The sequence below is a fragment of the Ostrea edulis genome, chromosome 6 (genome assembly GCF_947568905.1).
Source record: "Ostrea edulis chromosome 6, xbOstEdul1.1, whole genome shotgun sequence".
Lineage (NCBI taxonomy): Eukaryota > Metazoa > Mollusca > Bivalvia > Ostreida > Ostreidae > Ostrea > Ostrea edulis.
Genome location: NC_079169.1, coordinates 84,212,311 through 84,234,736, shown reverse-complemented (window position 1 = coordinate 84,234,736; position 22,426 = coordinate 84,212,311). Strand labels below are relative to the sequence as shown.

Below are 22,426 nucleotides of genomic sequence, written 5' to 3'. Positions count from 1 at the left end.
CAATGCTGTGTAACACTCTTACCAGGCCTCAACCCAAAGAAACAACATTAATTTCATAATTTTGGTAGATGCTTTATTACCCATTATAATTATGTACTCCACAAGTCAGCTAGATGTCCGGGAACGCAAACGATTTTAAAAGATTTTACGCATTAATTTAAAACATGTGAACACATAAAATCAAATCAATACATGCATATACAGAAACTTACTCTGAAGTTCCAAACGGCATGAAGCTTTGTCAGAACCGAGTGAATTTGAGATTTCACAGGTAAATTCTCCCTCGTCTTTATCATAAATTTCATTAATCACGAAAATAAAGACGTCATCCTCCTTTATCAGTTTCATGCGACCTCCACTGCCTACAGGGATGCCATTTTTATACCTGCGCAATTAAATCGGCAGACATGAATATCCTATGACAAATACATCTTCGTCTGTTAAAATACTTCCATATTTCTAAGTTGTGAATCTTCTAACACTGATGTCAAACAAGAGAAAGCAGTATATATATAAAACTGCTGACCATTGGGACAAAGGTTTCAAATGTTTTACTTCTCATTCAATCCATCAACAACCAAGACATCTGATACTTACCACTGACAAGCTGGGAAAGGTTTGCCATGGACCTCTGCAGTAAATGCCACTTCTCCTCCTACAGGTGCCTTGCTGTCAGCTGGCTTCTTGATGAATTCTGGAGCTGAACCAACTGTAAAAAAAAAATAAACTTAATATATTCATTGCTTTGAATTGAACACGAATGCACATATATTTCTATATTTTGTACAGTTGTAAATAGCAGAAATTGTAGTACATGTACATTTCATTCTAAATATCAAAGGCATAATTTTTCATTTAGAAATAAATTGTAAAAAGCATCACAACTGCAGCAAAGAATGAACAGTGAAACATTTACTGTTATATAACTAGCATATGTTCATGTCAATGAAGAAGTACAAGCTACAAAGTGTCACTGATAACTCACCAATTTTCTCCTTGATCTTGTATGCTGGTGAGCACAAGCTGGGGTCACTGTTTCCAGCAGTATTGACTGCCATGACTCGGAATTCCCACTCAGAATTCTCAGGAAGGTTAGAGACAGTGAACATGGGATCTATACAAGGGTAGTCATTAACCTTAGTCCACATATCCCCTCCCTTGGGCCTCTTCTCCACAATGTAACCTACAATCATCATCATCATCATCACAACCATTACCATAATCATCAATCATTATCATTATCAATTTATCATCATCAATCATAATCATCAATTCTTCATCATCAATCATCATCACTGTAATACCACTACATGAATCCCTTCATATTCTACTCTGCTTTCTCCCTGTCTCTACCTGTAATACCACTACATGAATCCCTTCATATTCTACTCTGCTTTCTCCCTGTCTCTACCTGTAATACCACTACATGAATCCCTTCATATTCTACTCTGCTTTCTCCCTGTCTCTACCTGTAATACCACTACATGAATCCCTTCATATTCTACTCTGCTTTCTCCCTGTCTCTACCTGTAATTTTAGCTCCTCCATCATGCTTTGGTGGCTCCCATTTCAGATCAGCGAAAGTTTTGCCAATGTTAACAGCCTCCGGTACACCAGGTGGACTAGACTTAGCTGAAAAGTTATAAAGTTTCACAGCATTAGAGGCATCTGCTCTAACTTAATACAAGCACTCTTTTCTTTCTTGGATTGAAATATACTGACTGTATTTAGGTTTAGGTGTGATGGGACCCACAACATCGCTCGGTTCACTCAGACCAGCCATGTTCTTCGCTCTCACTCGGAATTCATACTCCTTGTCCTTCTTTAATCCCGTCACTGTAAAAAAAATTCAACTCGTGAAAATCACAAAAACATAAAGATTTTTTTTATTTCTTGAAACGTTTTCATTTATAATTGCATAATCATACATACCGTATCTACTACAAAGATATTGACATTAGAGAGCTGATATAGTTTGTACTTGCCCTGATAAACACATTCATCACATGGGTAGTCATTAGCCTCCTTCCAACGGCCAGTCGTGGGGTCCTTGTACTCAACAACATAACCTACAATCTTCTTTCCACCATCATTCCTTGGTTTGGTCCAAGACAGCGTTACAACGGATTCATCGATATCCATAATGCTAGGATGTCCAGGGGCATCAGGGCGGGCTGAAAACACAACACAAGTCTTACAGATTTGTCACACTCCTAAATCAGTATGCACAATACAATGATTTAACATCATAATTCTGCAGCAAAAAAAAAAAACATTTTTAAGGCAGTAACAAACCTACACAAAATAAAGTACATTGTATTAACTTATGAACACAGATGACTATCTACAGTAAAACACGGTTATAGTGAACCTCCAAGGTCAGTGAAAAACAGTTCGTTATAACCCAACTTCATTATATCCGATAAATTTTTTGTTATTTTCCTTTCATTGGGGAATAAATCTCACTTCACAATAAGCGAGAATTCATGTTAAGCATGTTTATTATAAGTGTGTTTTACTGTACTCGATTCAATGTCCAGTAGAAACCATTACTAGCCTTCCACATATATGTTCCTCTTGTAAATAACAGTGAATAAAGCAAGCCCAATAAAATCCTAGAAAGACGATTGATAAAGAGATACTTTACATACTGTATGGGTGCTGCGCCACGGTGGGGAAATGAGTTTCCAGAGGTTCGCTGGTTCCGTACTGGCTCTCAGCAGACACTCTGAACTTGTACTCATGTCCTTCCAGAAGACCCATGACTTCGTAGTTCGTACCCCGGACAAATTTGCTGACTGGTTCCCAGTTACCAGTGCGAGTATCCATCTTCTCCACAACGTAGTTGGATATGGGACTTCCTCCATCGTCCTGCAATAAAAATAGTAGCAAATATTAGTACCACAGCGTTATCAATTCTAGTAAAAGAAATAAATCATATGACATGTGTTCTTGATAAATAAACACTCTTGCTTCACCACCAAAGCTGGTAAAATTTGAATCCCAGTAAAATAAGTACATGGACAGTATTTATTTTCTTAATTCTCTTACTAAAATACATATACATACAGAATTATAGCACTAGATTTTAAATGTGTTATATATGTAGTAAGCACAAATGCAGCAAATTATATAAACTAAACAGAGTACAGACAAAAACATTAGAAAAACTAAGGTCTTTACTGTGTTTAGCGTTTTCAACTTCTCTAAATGGTATAGGACTATGAAATACAACTTCTCTAAATGGTATAGGGCTATGAAATACAACTTGACAGATGAAGAAGTGGACTTACTTTTGGAGCATTCCAGGTCAAAACACAAGAGTCAGGGGTGACACTGCCCACCTCCAGGGGGCCCTCCGGCTTACCGGGGGAATCTGTACCACAAATAACATTCAGTTACAAATAACATTAACTTACAGCAAATGATATGTTCAGTATAATTTACAGTGAATGACAGTTAACGTAACTTACAGCATGGTTATATATAATTTACAGTGAATGACAGTTAACGTAACTTACAGCATGGTTATATATAATTTACAGTGAATGACAGTTAACCTAACTTACAGCATGGTTATATATAATTTACAGTGAATGACAGTTAACCTAACTTACAGCATGGTTATATATAATTTACAGCGAATGACAGTTAACCTAACTTACAGCATGGTTATATATAATTTACAGCGAATGACAGTTAACCTAACTTACAGCATGGTTATATATAATTTACAGCGAATGACAGTTAACCTAACTTACAGCATGGTTATATATAATTTACAGCGAATGACAGTTAACCTAACTTACAGCATGGTTATATATAATTTACAGCGAATGACAGTTAACGTAACTTACAGCATGGTTATATATAATTTACAGTGAACAATATGTTCAGTATAATTTACAGTGAATGATACGGTTAGTATAACTTACAGAACAATTAACATAATTTACAGGGAATGACACATTTCAATAACATAATTTGTTGACAGGAGAAATGCTACTTACCAACGACATTGACATTAATGGTGGCATTGTCTGTGCCCTTTTCATTTGACAGGACCACGTTGTATTTGCCTGAATCAGACTTCTCAGCTGCTTTGTTCACAAGCTTGATTTCATTAGGGGTATTCACAAAACTTACACGGCCACCTTGTGTGAGAGGTCTTCCAGCCTAGAAAATCAAATGCAAATACCGAGATGATACAAATAGTAAAATACATTCAATCCAATGGGCCCCTGACACTATAGGTGAGAATTATGTGCGAGTATTCAAAGATATTTTATTCCAATTATCATTGTATGCTTTCAAATAGTAAATAGTAAAATACATTCAATCCAATGGGCCCCTGACACCATAGGTGAGAATTATGTGCGAGTATTCAAAGATATTTTATTCCAATTATCATTGTATGCCTTCAAATAAAATGATAACAAAAAAACCCAAAAAAAAATGAAATAAAAAAAGAAAACTGCGATGATACACTGTCTATTCCTCTATGTCTCTATTGTATTTTATGTAAAGTGCGTAATCAAACCTGGAAAATAAACTGAACTTAACAACGCGATATCTAGCTATGTTATATAGGTAAATTCTTACCACAGACCAGTCTGCTTTAGGAATTGGGTTGCCATCATACGGAATGGCGATCTTGAATTCTTCACCTTTCTTGACAGTAATATCTTTTGGAATGAAGTTTGGACTAATCTTTGGTGCAACTGAAAACAAATAAATATATGGTTGAATAGCTACAGACTAAATGAACAATATAAAATGTTATCAATACAGAAAATTCCTCTTAATGTGATGCTCTATTTCATATATAGCTATAAAGTAAATGATACAACAATAGAAAGACTATAAATATAATGGAATTTTGCATCTTCAGGCATCATATTGAAGTAAATTTACACTGATTAATCAAGAAATGATTTCACATTTTGAAAAATATCATATAATTACATTAATCCAACATCACATCAACAGGTGTCTACTGCATCAAATTTTGTCCTTTTTGACAGTCAACCTAACACATACTACTAAACTACGATTATTGATTGCTTGCTTTCTCTGGATAATTTACGTACCTGGAGGCTGCTGTGCCTTGATGGCCTCTGAAGTTTCCGCAAAGTCTCCGACTCCAGCGTTGTTAATGGCCGCCACACGGAACTCGTATTCTTTACCCTCAGTCAGTCCTTTCACTGTAAACTCATTGTTAAGAATGTCAGCAAAGTTAGCTCTGAAAAAAAAAACAACCCATAAATGTTTTGAGATTTGATATTTACCTGGTATGTTTTCAATTACTCACTTAAAAGATTTATTGATACAACATTAAAGCTAATAGTGGACTATGTTTGTGGTTGTTATAAATGGGCCTTCCCTTTTTCAAACTCCGAGATTTCGTGTGAGATTTCTTATAGTGATGATTCCTACATTAGATGTGTCATACAGAGCAGACTCACTTGGTCCACTTGGTATCACCAGCTTCTCTCTTCTCCACTTGATATCCTTTGATAGGGTTGCCTCCATCTTTTTTCGGTGGAGTCCACTCCAGAGTGATAGAGTCCGGTGTGTAAGCTGAACACTTAGGTGTGCCTGGTGCACTAGGTTTGTCTATCCAACAAAAATATTTTGTTTGTAAATCTGCTTCATTAGTCAACACACTCATTTTTCAAAAAACAAAACAAAAAAAACTAATGCTTTCAAAAATGTTACCAACCGTAGGGCAATTTAGCCAGAACTGGCTCTGATGTTTCCAAGGCATCACTGACCCCGAGCGCGTTCTCCGCCATCACTCGGAATTCGTACTCGGTGCCTGGCTCCAGATTTCTGACTATACACTCAGGAGTATTGATAAAGCTGGAGACCTTCTGCCATTTCTTGGAGCCGGCTTTGCGCTTCTCCACGATGTAATTGTTCACCTTTTCTCCTCCATTATCTTCCGGTGCCTTCCACTGAAGAGTCAGTTCCTCTCCCATGATGTCTACTGCCGTTAGAGGTCCTTTGGGGGCACCTGGTCGATCTGATTGCGTGCAAAGGGGACAAAAATTAAGAAAGAATTTAACCACAGACTAATATCAAAACAATATTTTGTCATACCCATTAAAAACTGGGACCATATTTTTTGTTTACTTGATAAGGAACATATTAATTTACCGATAACGTTAACATTGAGGGAGCCTGAGTCCTGTCCAGACGCATTTTTCAGTGTCAGTCTGTATCGACCGCTGTCTCCCCTCTCAGCCTTGGTATTAGTAAGGAGTACATGATCGTCAGCAACCTTCAGGTGGACACGGTGGTCGTCTTCAATCTCCTTGGTTCCGTTCATCCAGACTGCGGTGGGTTTAGGGAATCCAGTGAATGGAACATGGATCTGGAAGTTCTGTCCGGCTTTTACATTGATATCCTTCATTCCAGATAGGTTCAGTTTGGGCTTATCTGTGAAGAAATATTTAGGAAATTAAACTTCGGAACTACGTATGTCAGGCAACTTTAATATGAACTCTGAAACTTGAACATCATCATTTCTGTAATTTGAAATTTCCAAAAGGAACAGTAGAAAGATTTATTTTCTTGGAGCACAATTTTCATGGTTTGAGAAATAATTGTTGATGGGGTTATGGTTCTTGAATCTTTGTACAGTTGTCTTCCTTTAATTTCATTATTTGTTCAAGGAGTGCATTCTAGTTGTATATCAAGATAAACGATACATGGTGCTTTACAGTGAAAAGATTAAACATTTATCGCATACTGTAAACGTATTATATTTGGCGTGTACGATATTTGACGGAAATCGTTTTTTCAACAAGTTAGCGTAGATTTGATTTAGTGCATTCCTGAAATACTTTAATCATCTAGATTTACGGATGGCATTTAGCGATGTACTTGATTTAGCGGAAGCTGCGTTCCGCCAAAGGCGCTAAATAGAATACACAGCCAAATGTAATACATTTACAGTATCTCAAATAAAATTACACAACTGTTACAATACTAACCTGGCTGCTCCTCCACGGTGATGATACTGGTGGGTCTGCTTGGTTCTCCTTGACCCGCCTCATTAACTGCAATCACCCGGAACTGGACTTCATCCTTCTCCTTCAGGTTCGGAACCGTGCACCTTGTGTCAGTACCAGGTACCTCTTTACATTGCTCCCAGTCGCCTCCCTTTGATTTCTTTTCAATGATGTAAGCAGATGGTTTTTTACCACCATCTTTGGATGGCTTCTGCCAGGAGAGGTCTACTGAGTTCTTGGTGATCTTGTCTATATTTGGCTGTCCTGGGGCCCCAGCAGGGACTAAAACCACAAATCAGAAATTTATAATTCAGAATAAACCTGAGGAAGAGTGAATTTTCTGAATTCTGAATTAGGGGGAAATCTGATATAGCTAGAAGCTCTAACATTTACATTTTACCTACTAGGTATTTAACCTAAAGTGTCTTTCCTTTGTGTTACTAAGTGTAGGGCCTGTACTTACAGACTTGCCCCCCCCCCCTCCCCTGACTTGATGTGGGGATGTTGTAGGGCCGGTACTTACAGACTTGGTCCCTGACTTGATGTGGGGGTGTTGTTGGGCCGGTACTTACAGACTTGGTCCCTGACTTAATGTGGGGGTGTTGTTGGGCCGGTACTTCCAGACTTGATGTGGGGATGTTATAGGGCTGGTACTTACAGACTTGGTCCCTGACTTGATGTGGGGGTGTTGTAGGGTCGGTACTTACAGACTTGATGTGGGGATGTTGTAGGGCTGGTATTTACAGACTTGATGTGGGAGTGTTGTAGGGCCAGTACTTACAGACTTGGTCTCTGACTTGATGTGGGGGTGTTGGAGGGCCGGTACTTACAGACTTGATGTGGGGGTGTTGTAGGGCTGGTATTTACAGACTTGATGTGGGAGTGTTGTAGGGCCAGTACTTACAGACTTGGTCTCTGACTTGATGTGGGGGTGTTGGAGGGCCGGTACTTACAGACTTGATGTGGGGGTGTTGTAGGGCCAGTACTTACAGACTTGATGTGGGGGTGTTGTAGGGCCAGTACTTACAGACTTGATGTGGGGGTGTTGTAGGGCCGGTACTTACAGACTTGGTCCCTGACTTGATGTGGGGATGTTGTAGGGCCGGTACTTACAGACTTGATGTGAGGTGTTGTAAGGCCGGTACTTACAGACTTGATGTGGAGGTGTTGTAGGGCCGGTACTTACAGACTTGATGTGGGGGTGTTGTTGGGCCGGTACTTACAGACTTGGTCCCTGACTTGATGTGGGGGTGTTGCCTTGCTGAATTTTCCTGGTCCTCCATCGTTGACTGCTGCCACTCTGAACTCTACTACAGTTCCCTCCTGGAGACCCATTACAGAAAACTTCGGTTCCTTGATGGGGAAGTTGTTGACCTGAGCCCAGTCGCCTCCCCTACTTCTCTTCTCTATAGTGTATCCTGCAGTGAAGTAATGTACGTATAGCAAGAATAAAGTAATTATGAGCAGACCTTCCTGACGATGGGAAACTCCACAGTAACATGGTTATTATTTGACTATTCTTACCCGTGATCGGATTTCCTCCGTCAAATTCTGGTTTTTCCCATGTCAATTCACAAGATCTCTTATCATATTTAGGAATTTGGAGATTTTTAGGAGCATCAGGGGTATCTGGAAAAGATACACAAGTATGTTTAATGTACTTACATGTATAAGTAGGATACATTTTACAGATTCACAGGACAATAAACAGAACTTAATTGTTTACCAAATGGATTCTTAGCAACAATGGGTTTTAGAGTTTCCAATGGTTTTCCTGCTCCATAGATGTTTTCTGCCTTGACCCGGAATTTGTATTTTTTGCCTTCTTTCAGGTTCTTGACAGGCATGGTGGTTCCAGAGCCAAGTCCTGTCACCTTTTCCCAGGTAGATGAGCCTTCTTCCTGTTTCTCAACAACATAACCTATAAAGAGGGATAACATGAATCACAGAATGAAGCTTAGAGATACTACGTACTAATCACAGAGTGAAGCTTAGAGATACTACATGTACGTACTGATCACAGAATGAAGCTTAGAGATACTACGTACTGATCACAGAGTGAAGCTTAGAGATACTACGTACTGATCACAGAATGAAGCTTAGAGATACTACGTACTGATCACAGAATGAAGCTTAGAGATACTACGTACTGATCACAGAGTGAAGCTTAGAGATACTACGTACTGATCACTGATTACAGAGTGAAGCTTAGAGATACTACGTACTGATTACAGAGTGAAGCTTAGAGATACTACGTACTGATCACAGAGTGAAGCTTAGAGATACTACGTACTGATCACAGAATGAAGCTTAGAGATACTACGTACTGATCACAGAATGAAGCTTAGAGATACTACGTACTGATCACAGAGTGAAGCTTAGAGATACTAAGTACTGATCACAGAATGAAGCTTAGAGATACTACGTACTGATCACAGAATGAAGCTTAGAGATACTACGTACTGACCACTGATTACAGAGTGAAGCTTAGAGATACTACGTACTGATCACAGAGTGAAGCTTAGAGATACTACGTACTGGTCACAGAGTGAAGCTTAGAGATACTACGTACTGATCACTGATTACAGAGTGAAGCTTAGAGATACTACGTACTGATCACAGAGTGAAGCTTAGAGATACTACGTACTGATCACAGAGTGAAGCTTAGAGATACTACGTACTGATCACAGAGTGAAGTTTAGAGATACTACGTACTGATCACAGAGTGAAGTTTAGAGATACTACGTACTGATTACAGAGTGAAGCTTAGAGATACTACGTACTGATCACAGAGTGAAGCTTAGAGATACTACGTACTGATCACAGAGTGAAGCTTAGAGATACTCCATATTGATCACAGAATGAAGCATTGAGATATTACGTACTTCATGACACATCAAAAATGTATGACCTTCATGGATCACAGAACTATAAGCTTAGACATACAAAAACACACGAGGTATGGAAAGAAGCTAAATTATTTTCTGTAAATGTTTAACTTCATACTATCATTTTCTACATCTATCAATATGTATTTGTAATGTTATACATAAAACAAAACTTTATGCACTTTCATTCATACATCTACAATGATATGCCTTATGTATAGCATGTGTATTTTTGTAATTTCACACACTATGATAAATTTAGAACTATACAGGTGTAAATCTGTTACCTGTGACCTCAGCTCCTCCATTGTCCACAGGTGGTTTCCATGAGAGTTTACAGGAATCGGCCATTAAGTCGGTGACCTCAATGGGTCCCTCTGGTTCTCCAGGCTTATCTGTAACACACAAAACAGAATCACTGAACCATATCTTTATTGTAGAACAGAATTACTGAACCATATCTTTATCATAAAACAGTACTACTGAACCATATCTTTATCATAAAACGATACCATAAAATCTACTGAAATCATAGTTAATTCTCAAAAATCATAAATACGGTCTCTTTTTATTAAATAAGTAAATGGTGTGTTGCAAGGTGAAGACCGGGGATACTTTATTCATAGCTGCAATAATGTAGCCCTCTCTGACTTTCTTTTTGTTTATTGCAGCTTCTTTATTCATGATTAAGCATCAACTCACCTAGAACCACCACAGGAACGTCGGCGGTCTGCGTGCCGTATTGGTTGGACACAGTGATGGTGTATTTGCCTGTATCATTTCTCTCACACTTCGGAATGTAGAGCTTAGCCTCTTCTTCATTGCTGGAACACTGCGCCTGTAAAATATGAAAATTCAAGTCATTTCACAGGTAATTTCTACTGCATCATAATAACTGTAAAATATGAAAATTCAAGTCATTTCACAGGTAATCTCTACTGCATCATAATAACTGTAAAATATGAAAATTCAAGTCATTTCACAGGTAATCTCTACTGCATCATAATAACTGTAAAATATGAAAATTCAAGTCATTTCACAGGTAATCTCTACTGCATCATAATAACTGTAAAATACGAAAATTCAAGTCATTTCACAGGTAATCTCGGTAATCTCTACTGCATCAGCAGTTAAAGGAAAAGGGATCAGACCCAAGAACTGACACACAGAACAATTTTCAAACAATACTGACTATCCTTGTATCTGTATCAATAGTGTTGTAGCTAACTATCGGAGTCCCTGGATATGATCCAGATACAACAATCTGTGGCTATAGATACCTACCCGGCTGTCCACTGGAGATCCATTTTTATTCCAGGTACACGTAGGAGTTGGAGCTCCAGAAATCCCGATGGGAATGGTAAGGGGTTCTCCAGCTTTCACACGGATCTCTTTAGCACCAAACAGGGCATCCAGGTTAACTTTCGGAGCCTCTGTATAGAAAAGACAAAGATCAATGTATTTACTAGGTTTTTAATCCATCTGTTTTCAAACCAATCAACCTTCATAATTGGCTTTATTTCATTAATGAGAGATATGATATATGTATATTGTACATGTCAAAGTACTAGAATTATATATATATATATTTATATATATATGACATTTATGTTCATACGCACATAAAAACTCGACACTAACCTTTGGTTGGTTTGGCAGTGATTGGTTTACATGCCACACTGGGTTCTGATTGTCCGGCGTCGTTGACTGCCCGAATTCTATATTCATAATCCTTCCCTTCTGTGACTTTCTCATCTTCAAACTCGCACTCCTGATGAGATAATCATGTCATACATGTAAACACTGAACTAAATATCAACCCCGAACTCATCAACAATTACAATACAGTAACACCTGTCTAACATAACCTAAAGAAGGACATCAATTGTGTTGGATTACACAGGTTTTCAGATTAGACAGGTTGTTGGATTACACAGGTTTTCAGATTAGACAGGTTGTTGGATTACACAGGTTTTCAGATTAAGCAGGTTGTTGAGTTACACAGGTTTTCAGATTAGACAGGTTGTTGGATTACACAGGTTTCAGATTAGACAGGTTGCTGGATTATACAGGTTTAACTGTATCTATTTGTTCAGATCTTCCATTTAACTACGATCAGTACTAAATATCGACAAAATCAAAAACAGCAACAGAGAAAATCCTAAATCACACTGGCAGTATCAACAAGAGTGTGTTGACTACTTACATGTACGAGTCCTCTATTGATAGGCGTCCATCTGTTAGACTTGGGTTCTTTCCTCTCCACCATATAACCCTGGACAGGATTTCCTCCATCATTCTCCGGAGGTTCCCAGGCAATGACAATGTGATCCCTGTCCTGCTCAATACACTTGGGTTGACTGGGAGGGAATGGCTCATCTGTGAATAGAATGGACAGTTATGCATAGTAGAAACTCCTCCACAGAACAATTATGTATAGGGGAAATTCCCCAAAAGAACAGTTATGTATTGGGGAAACTCCCAAATAGCACAATTATGTATAGAGGAAACTCCCCAATAGCACAGTTATGTATAGATGAAACTCCCCAATAGCACAATTATGTATAGGGGAAACTCCCCAAAAGAACAGTTATGTATAGGGAAACTCCCCAATAGCACAATTATGTATAGGGGAACTCCCCAATAGAACAGTTATGTATAGGGGGACTCCCCAATAGACCAGTTATGTATAGGGAAACTCCCCAATAGAACAGTTATGTATAGGGGAAACTCCCCAATAAAACAGTTATGTATAGGGAAACTCCCCAATAGAACAGTTATGTATAGGGGAAACTCCCTAACTTCTTGTGATTTAGGGGAGAGTTTCTTATGACAAATCAATTCTTAGTAATGAACACTTGCAACATGCTACAACTAAAGAATCACTTTATCAAATGATCCTGAAAATTTCAGTGAGATTTAAAGCATGTAAACTAATTACATTGGAAATACAGTGTTATATCTTTCTTTGATTTTTTTATGCAAACCAGAAAAAAAGAAGAGAAAACTACCAAATGGATTTTTGGCAGTGATGGTCATGTCTGTTTCGAGGAAATCAGATTCTCCATTGTCATTGACGGCTGCCACTCTGAAGTGATAGTCGTGTCCCTCGGACAGTTTGGGAACGGTGAATTCACTTCCCTTGATGCTATCCTTGACTGGTTCCCATCTTCCTTTCTGTGTGTCTTTTTTCTCCACTCGATAGCCACTGAAATGTGATTGATATAACACACATTTTCAAAATAGTATCACTACGACAGGCATGCGGATCATTCCCGCACAATAGCTTTTTCTAAGAAGAACCATAGCGACCTTTTCACCCCTAAATCTATAGAGATTTCCCCCTCTTGATAACAAAGCTATATGTGAAGTATCAAATCAATCCAGCGAAAAATGTGGCCAATAAAGTATCAACTAAATCAACGTTATACATATTCACATGAACGATCCTGTTACCATACTGTATAGGGGGAAAATAAATCACGGTGGAAATTTTCGCTATATTCGCGGTTTATACAAATCCGTGAAGTTAAGAAACTGTGAATATTTTAATTCTTATTATTCTTTAATACACAATGTGTTTAAAAAAAGGGACGGGGCTTTTATACAGTATCCCCTCTCTAAGTGTATTTACACAGCTGTGCGGTAATTTCCTGGTGATACACTAATTACACAGCTGTGCTGTAATTTCCTTTGATAGTCTAATTACACAGCTGTGATGTAATACAAAGGTGAAACCTGCCTGATTGGATTTCCACCGGTGTCTGTGGGTTCTTTCCATTTCAGAGTGGCCTGATCTTTAGTCACGTTATCCACAATCAGGGGACCGTTGGGCTTAGATGGTGGACCTAAAAAGATCACAGTGTTAGAATTTCCATAAAAATCTTCATGTTCAGTAAAATAAGTCTCCCATGAAAACATGCTATAACATTACCGTCCAACCAAAACCTACCCAGCACGACCACTTCGATGTTGGCGTCATCAGATCCATGTTTGTTGGCCACAATGACTGTGTATTCGCCAGTGTCCTTGCGATCTCCAGACAGGTATTTGAGTTTTGATTTTTTCGGTGTATTGTTGTCAATGGAGACATTGGAATCCGGTGTTATTTGCTCCTCCTTGCCTTCCTAAAATTGCGGGGGGAAAAGCACATTGAAAAATTGTAAAGGTTGACAAATTTCAGATACGTAATGCAGAAAAGAAGAAAAGAAAAAAATTGTGTTAAGTCTGTTAAAATTCTCAAGAAATAAAGTTAACTGAAAAACAAACTATGCTGTGCAGCTTCAGTCAATTCATTTTGAGAAAGAGCGCTTCATTATTGCATTATCCGTTGGCGTGTTTTATAATGCCATTGTGATAACATTACTGCCATTAAAGCTATTAGCATGAAATATAATTCACTGCAATGCAGCTGTTGCGCATGTTGTTTTTAAAAATTAGCTCAGCTTGTTTGCATGTTAATTTTTGTTAAGAATCCTGAATATTTCATCACATGACCCATTATCGGAATCAGCTGTTTTTGAAAAATATAATTTCTCATACTGTGAATGCACTTTTAGGGAAATCTCAAGGGAAAAGATAAAATTACCAGTGTAAGGAATTGGTGAAATCATTGGAGAGGAGAGAGTACTGATGGAAACATTTGAAATATTACAGGAGAATGCGTGAATTTGGCATCATTAGGTATCATTAACTTGTGCTGATAATTGCCTGTAGCAAACATGGCCAGATAAAAATTTGGTTAAAGAGGAATACAAAACTGTGTGAACTCTGATCAGAGTTTGGCAGAAACGACGTTCATGAACTCATCTGCTTACCCTTTGACCTACCACCTGAAATAAGGTCAATAAATTTACTTGGAGACACAAACAAACAGTTCTAATTCAAAACATTCAAATATCAAATTCTTTGCCTTGATTTGCTAGAAAAAAGTCAGTTGATCTATAAATTTCCTAATGTTTAGTTATAATTCTATGCGGTTTCAATGTATTGTAAATTATTTCTCGACAAAAGCACTAACCTTCATATTTGACATAAACAAGTTAAAACATAAAATATAAGAATAAATGTTTGTAAGTTGTTTATTCTATGAAGATATATATAAGCAATGGATGCAAGGAGTAATGTCAGCATGATCAGCTTTATAGATTTACAACACACCCCACCCCCCCCCCCCCTCCCCCCACCTCATAATACAAACAACCTACACACTTCTTACTTAGATAAAACACTACTTGGTGTCTGTGGAATTTTGAAATTTTTTGGCAGAGGAAAATGAATATTGAATACTACGTTTGTCACCATGAATGTAATGGAAAAATGTGTCTAATCATTAAACGCGCAGTGATAATTTCGCATGCCGCAAATATAATATATATACCAATATCATAATAACATACAACCACTACAGAGTCTATATACACATGTATACAATAGAAATCAGTTTGTTACACAGTACACACATTTGTTACTCTTTCATAACAAGTTAACATAGTCTATTCTAAAAAGACCTGGAGAGAAATATCATAAACAAAATATGAATATAATATATTATGATGACTAGTCACCTACTATCATATAGGCTACAGCAAATATTCAAACAAAGATTTAATAGCAGACTTTTGAGCTGGAACACCATTTTATTCTGAATTTACACACTGTGGTCGTAATTTCGAAGACTGCTAAGCCCTCGATACTTCTGGTTCAGACGACACAAGAACAAGTATTTACAGCACTGGTTGTAAAGGACTCTTACACCGATAGCAGAAAGAAGGGGGAGGCAGGGGATTTGGAGCAGGAGTGACAGCCATTACCCCAAAATTTTTGAGGAGAGAAGTTGTGCTAAATTTATGAAATTTGTGATGGCTCAGTGAATACTACAACGATCTGTGCTCAGTGAAGTATAATCTCTATTGTTTACACAAGCGTAAAGTTGGGGGCATATTTTACCTTTCTGCTGTCGCCAAAGACTGTGTCAACAAAGGAGCCACAGAAAATTCATTTTTGGACTACAGAATAATCAATACTTGGACACTAGTGTTTTTAAAAATGTCTTAACTCAGGATCTACCAAATTAAAATACATCAATGTCATCTGTGCCACTTTGTTATATTTACAATGGTATGAAATGTAATTTAAAACATTGTACAAATTATATTTTATTCCATGTTGTGTATCTGCAGGTTAATGGCACGAAGTAAAGATATAATCATGATGCTGGTGGAAATCTAAATAGGCCTGACCCCCCCCCCCCCCCCCTTCCCAATCCAATTCACATCCCTAATGTTAAATACCTATCTTGTGTCCCTGGGAGGTATGGTTATATCTTTTTCTTTTCCCAGCACAGAAAAATAACCCAAAATGTAAGCCAGCTTGGTAAGTCAGAAAAATTACGACCCACCAAGACACCACAGGGTAACCTATTAGATTATCACAGTTAATTTCCACAATAAATCTGAAGTTTCTTGTACTTTCATTTTAAAAATTTGTGTTTTGATACAGAGAATATCTGCAATATGTAGACTACGGTAGGTGTGTTCACGACATTCTGCCCACTCCCTTGTCGTAGGCTGGTATCATTTAAAGAAACATGCAATTCCGTTGCAGGTTCACACTGCGTACGTTACAGCCATGGCTTGCAACGCTGACAGTATCTAAGAACCTGTCTTACCTTGTGAACTAAATTACATGTATCACCCTTTTCTTGGAGATATTGAGTTCTGGTGTATTATTTTTAATATTCGGGTTAGAATGACCTTGCAAAAAATTCATGAAAATTCACAGGGCTAAAGAATTGTAAAGGGGTGTTTAGAATAGGAGAAAAACAGTTTTCCAGCAGTAACTCAAAAGTCTGCTACTTGAAATGTAGAAGAATAAATTGTATATTGGTTACAGAGATGTACATATCGTGCAGAGCTAGAGCTGAAGACTCAATAAAAACCTCAAAGTCTATTTCTGTTTCTGAATCTGAGTCTATATCCTGCAAAAAATTAAAGTGTTCTTCTGCAGAATGTATGTGTAACATCTGGAAAAGTTTTCTTTACTGGGAATAGAATTGTAGCAGTTTTTCACTTTCTGCTTGATCAAATAAATCCATATTCTTGAGAGAATAATGAAATTTACAATGAAAATGAAATATAATCTGGATTTCCACCTACCAGGGTCTTCCTTTTCCAGGTAATAGTTGGGGCAGGTTCTCCGACGAAGCTGACGTCAATGGTGAATGGCTGACCTCTCTTGATGCGGATAGGTAGCAGCTTGTTTTTGTCCATAATTCTTGGTTTGACTATTATTGAAACAATGTATACATAATCAACTTCATTACAGATATTTTAAAAATGCAGGGTAGTTACTTTGTGTATCATAAAGGAATTCCTTAACCACATTAGATACTCATGAGCTCTATAACACATTGTCTATGCTGCTCTGTCCTTGTACCTCTGCGAGCCTTGGTGACGACAGGGGGTGATACAGCACTGGGTTCGGAGAGTCCAGCTCGGTTTTTGGCCAAGACTCGGAACTCATACTCCTTTCCTTCCGTCAGTCCCTCCACAGTTCCTGTAGACTCACTGCCATCAACTTCCACACCCTACAATAAAACATCACCAACATTAACACCCTACAATCAAAATGTCATCAACATCAGCACCCTACAATCAAAATGTCATCAACATCAGCACCCTACCAGGGGTCGAAATTAACTTTTTCTTTAAAATTAGCCTGTGGGTAAAAGATCCACAGGCTAAAATGAAAACCTACAAGTTAAAATAAAAATAATGAAGTAGTGCTCTTTTTTCATATATTTTTTTTTAAATCAATGATTTTCCCCACCATTACTGAGCCTAGTGGGTCAACAGGCATCGTTTGGACAAAACACTAATTTACGTAAGTCATATGATGCAATGTTTAGGTCTCTTGACCATCGCACCTCTAATATTCACAACCTGTTTACCGCAGGTATAGATCCAATGTCTTCCAATTTCATGCCACGTCAGGGTTGTCACGAGTAATTTTTCAAAGTGAATCCCAGACTCGTGGTTTATAAGCAGCACGATCACGAGTCCCATGATTTTTTGTTTGTTTTTGTTTTGGGTAATCGCCTACACGGTGAGCAGTGCACTCGTGCCGTGACTACAACCCGACCTCAGTATGAAAATGAATTAATGTAGATAGAAAATTCTGATTAAATTAACTACCAGAAGACTTGAATTCCAAGTATGAGCTTTTTGTTATTCATTTATTTAACAAGAAATCGGAATTTATGTTTTACCAAGTCAATTTAATCACCCCTATAAGTAAACAGGTCTATATTTTTCATTATAATGCGATGTCCGACCTCTAAAGCATTTGTTTGACGCCGAGTTTCTTAAAAAATCATAAAAGAAAATCCGGATAGAAACGGTTGTTGAAATCATTCGTTCATGTAAGCGTTTGTATGATTTTGAGTGCAAGTTTTTTTTAAAGAAAAGCGAATGACGCATCGCGGCTTAAAACAGATACGATACGATCATGGTTTGTAAATCCCCACTCGCTAAGATTTGCGAGTGTCCACTATTTTTACTCGCTATTTTTCAAATCTACTCGCAATTTGCGAGTATTTCTCGCTAATTTTGAGCCCTGCCTACAATCAAAATGTCCATCAACATTAACACCCTACAGTCAAAATGTCCTCAAACTTCACATCCTAAAGTCAGAATGCCATCAGCATCAGCACCCTACGATCAAATATACTCCCACATTTATCACTTAATAGGGCTCTACAAAGTAGAGAATTCACACTCTTAGAATCTCTACACTGCAGCTGTTGTGAAGGGAGATCAAGCCAGATCCTCTTGTTAAATAATGTAGCTTGGTACATGTATGTCGTTTGCAATGCCAATTCTGTTTCTTAAAAGAAAATCACTTATCATAAAAGTTGTTTGTGTTACCACTATACATGTCAAATCCTTTATATACATTTTGATGGCTGTAACAGAGTATTTTGCCAATCATTTCACAGAGAAGCGTTCTGTGTGTACGTCTAAACCGATTCTCTCCTAACAACCAATCATTTCACAGAAAAATGTGGTGCGAGTACATCTAAACCGATTCTCTCCAAACAACCAATCATTTCACAGAAAAATGTGGTGCGAGTACATCTAAACCGATTCTCTCCAAACAACCAATCATTTCACAGAAGAATGTTGTGTGAGTATATCTAAACCGATTCCCTCCAACCTACCTTTTCCCATGTACCCTTTCCTTTCTCTTTCTTTTCGATGATGTACTTTTCAATGGGAGCTCCTCCATCATTGCGTGGAGGCTTCCAGGAGATCTCGACGTAGTCCTTATCATAGTCAATAATCTCTGGTTTCTCCGGAGGATCAGAGGGATCTAGAAAACAAATAAAATGTACTCACACCAAACTATTCAAACAGAGTTTTTACATCACAAATAATTAATGTACTCATAAGAAACCATTCAAACTGAGTTTTTATATTCCAAATAATTGATGACGATTAGACAATTCAAAACTTCGAAATTTACAGCTGCAAATATTGGTAGTTGGTATATTGATGTGAATTATGACATTCAATGAATGATATCTAAGATGTAGATAAATCCCTATTAGTCTGAGAACATCAGTGGAGATAATCGCAACATCTAGACAAAGGCAGTATTTATCAGTTTGAAAGCTCACCCCAGGGATCTTTTGTGATGATTTCTCCATCAGCTACTAGAGGTTCACTGACACCTTGAGCATTAACGGCCTTGACCTGGAACTGGTAGCGATGACCTTCCTTCAGGCTGGTCACATCAATTTCCAAGTCCTCGGTGGTGCACACCTCTTCCCACGTGTCTTTGGCGGCATCCTTCTTCTCCACGGTGTAGTGTTTGATGGGGCTGCCACCGTCATCTTTGGGTCTGTCCCACAGCAGTGAACAGCGATCTGCGTACACATCCACCACGTCCAGCGGACCTTCGGGTTTTCCAGGACGATCTGAAGGGAAAACACAGACAGTTAAAATATTCTGAATTACTAATATACCAATGTAGCAACTTTTGTGCTTCTTTAGACATGATAAATCAAGTTTTACTTAATACAGCCTACTCCAGATACTCTGAAATTCAGGAGACCAGCCTGAATTGTTCATCATATCCAAAGTTCAATATAACCAATGTTAAACTATATAAATAATGTTATTGACCAGCCTGAATTGTTCATCATATCCAAAGTTCAATATAACCAATGTTAAACTATATAAATAATGTTATTGACCAGCCTGAATTGTTCATCATATCCAAAGTTCAATACAACTAATGTTAAACTATATAAATAATGTTATTGACCAGCCTGAATTGTTCATCATATCCAAAGTTCAATATAACCAATGTTAAACTATATAAATAATGTTACTGACCAGCCTGAATTGTTCATCATATCCAAAGTTCAATATAACCAATGTTAAACTATATAAATAATGTTACTGGGATTTATTTTTACTTCATTATTACAGACAGTTTAGTATAACTGACTTCAATATAAGTAAACTGTATAATCTTTGCCAATACAGGAATGACACAATCAGCTAGTATTACTACGTCAATTTCTAGTTTTATAACATACATTTTATACATAGTCTTACCCAAAACTCTGATTGGAACAGGAATGATTTCAGTTCCCACTTCATTGGTAAGTGTGAGTTCATACTCTCCAGTATCGCTTCTCTGTGCATCAGGAATTCGGAGTTTAGCTGCTCGGTCCGTCGTTTGAATATCTGTGTCAGCTTCACTGAGAGTTGTGCCGTCCTTCTTCCATTGAGCAACAGGTTGGGGTGTGCCTAAGAAATAATACACATCAATTTTGTTCGACAGGAGACCAATATCATTGTCGTGTTCATTTATTTACAAGTGTTTCTATGATTGAGATGAAAGGTGCAAATCAGTTTTCCTGTGACTCTTTACATTCTCAGGAGTTTTCTCTTCATACTTGATAAAGGTAAACATTTGTTTTACTCCGATGTAGTATCGGTATTTTCTCACATAAGGACAGGCATGAACTAGAACTGTCCTAATGGGACTAATACCCCCGCGGGGCATATAAGATGATGGGAAATATTTAATGCAAGCACATTGGATATTTTCACATTATCTACAGGGCAATCAATGTGAATGCAGAAGTGTATATTCTACAGTACAGCAGTACATGAAATATTAAAAATATGCTTAATATAAACAATGAATACTATTTGGCACATTTTAGGCTGTATGATTGCAAATCCCTGGTCAACTCTTCTAGTCTTTAGTTTATATTCACTTTGTTAAAGATCATTATGTTATGCCAACTTTACTTTGTCATTGATTTTGTCAGTAAAAGTAACTTCCATAACTGTTAAACTATTTCAATGAAAATAGAAGATGCACAACTACATTATATATATAAAAGATGAGAATAAAATTTTAATCAAATCTGTTCAACAGTATTAGAATTAAACTCTGGACAAAGTGTGCAACCCCCAAAATGAAAAGAAAATGTGCGTAACTTCTATAACTGTTAAAATATTTCAATGAAAATAGGAGATGCACAACTACATAATATATAGAAGATGTGTATAAAGTTTGAATGAAATATGTCCAGCGGTATTAGAAATAAACTTCGGACAAATTGCATCTACGGACAAACGGACGGACGGACAGACGGACAAAGTGATTCCAGTATACCCCCCCAAACTTCGTTTGCAGGGGGTATGAAAAATCTCCTTTCTGAATACCATTAGTTTTTAGACAAGCACAGTTCTATACATACCGACATATGGAATATCCAGTTCTATACATTCTCCCCTTTTGACAACGATTTCTTCTGGGATGTATTTGGGATCTACCTTGGGTGGTTTAGGCACTGTGACAGATAAACAATAAAATAAAGTACTGAATGTTTCATGTCCAACAAAAACTGTCAGATTTCTATGCTATGTATTTGTTGCTGTGTTATCATATCAGTAAAACAGGAATTGCGTTTTAATTGATAAGTTTAATATCCATTTTCATAAAGGAAGGAGAGCTGTCAAAACTGCCCCTTTAGTAACAGGTGTGTTAGAAATGTTTATGTAATACTGTTGTAAGGTCTTACATTCATCCACGACGACATCCGACTTGGTTGGTCTCTCTCCCACTTGACAAGCATACTGGCCAGCATCGTCACGATTCAGGTTTGTGATCACGAGTTTGTGCATCTCACCTTTCCTCGTCACCTCGACTCTCCTACAAAACATCATCTTCAAACTTAGAATCAAGAATTCTATGTGCATGACTGTTATCCATTCTGTGTTAATTGAATGTATTAGCACGATTTAACACACTACTACACAGCCAATGATAATTACGAGTACTGTGGAATCCTCATTGTTCGTGGGGGATTGATGTTCATGGATATCGTGGGTCGCTCTTACCCACAAATTTACGTGTCCTCAAACATTTTTAAAACCAAGTAGAGTTATCTCTCCTAGTGACATCGTATCGCTTACCCACAAATTACGTCCCCAC

At 37.6% G+C, this 22,426-nt stretch overlaps 1 protein-coding gene across 2 annotated transcripts in view; it reads right to left on the bottom strand.

The window, feature by feature from the left end:
* Positions 1–22,426, bottom strand: part of LOC125682925 (twitchin-like) — a 93,197-nt gene that overhangs the window by 22,565 nt on the left and 48,206 nt on the right. Inside the window, exons 33-67 of one of the 2 annotated variants that reach the window (XM_056141067.1) lie at positions 22,014–22,144; positions 21,690–21,782; positions 20,530–20,724; positions 19,584–19,883; positions 19,125–19,276; positions 17,342–17,492; positions 17,062–17,189; positions 16,845–16,883; positions 14,722–14,736; positions 13,857–14,031; positions 13,647–13,752; positions 12,916–13,112; positions 12,111–12,283; positions 11,546–11,675; positions 11,189–11,337; positions 10,607–10,742; positions 10,192–10,299; positions 8,743–8,937; positions 8,541–8,645; positions 8,240–8,434; positions 6,999–7,298; positions 6,160–6,441; positions 5,723–6,025; positions 5,466–5,616; positions 5,091–5,242; positions 4,603–4,721; positions 4,011–4,176; positions 3,294–3,376; positions 2,652–2,871; positions 1,986–2,174; positions 1,723–1,836; positions 1,528–1,632; positions 986–1,183; positions 598–709; positions 213–385 (exon numbers count right to left, since the gene is read on the bottom strand). In XM_056141067.1, the coding sequence (XP_055997042.1) occupies positions 213–385; positions 598–709; positions 986–1,183; positions 1,528–1,632; positions 1,723–1,836; positions 1,986–2,174; positions 2,652–2,871; positions 3,294–3,376; positions 4,011–4,176; positions 4,603–4,721; positions 5,091–5,242; positions 5,466–5,616; positions 5,723–6,025; positions 6,160–6,441; positions 6,999–7,298; positions 8,240–8,434; positions 8,541–8,645; positions 8,743–8,937; positions 10,192–10,299; positions 10,607–10,742; positions 11,189–11,337; positions 11,546–11,675; positions 12,111–12,283; positions 12,916–13,112; positions 13,647–13,752; positions 13,857–14,031; positions 14,722–14,736; positions 16,845–16,883; positions 17,062–17,189; positions 17,342–17,492; positions 19,125–19,276; positions 19,584–19,883; positions 20,530–20,724; positions 21,690–21,782; positions 22,014–22,144 (5,540 nt within the window). The remainder of the gene's footprint in view (positions 1–212; positions 386–597; positions 710–985; positions 1,184–1,527; positions 1,633–1,722; positions 1,837–1,985; positions 2,175–2,651; positions 2,872–3,293; positions 3,377–4,010; positions 4,177–4,602; positions 4,722–5,090; positions 5,243–5,465; positions 5,617–5,722; positions 6,026–6,159; positions 6,442–6,998; positions 7,299–8,239; positions 8,435–8,540; positions 8,646–8,742; positions 8,938–10,191; positions 10,300–10,606; positions 10,743–11,188; positions 11,338–11,545; positions 11,676–12,110; positions 12,284–12,915; positions 13,113–13,646; positions 13,753–13,856; positions 14,032–14,721; positions 14,737–16,844; positions 16,884–17,061; positions 17,190–17,341; positions 17,493–19,124; positions 19,277–19,583; positions 19,884–20,529; positions 20,725–21,689; positions 21,783–22,013; positions 22,145–22,426) is intronic. The other variant, XM_056141066.1, reaches the window with a different exon arrangement.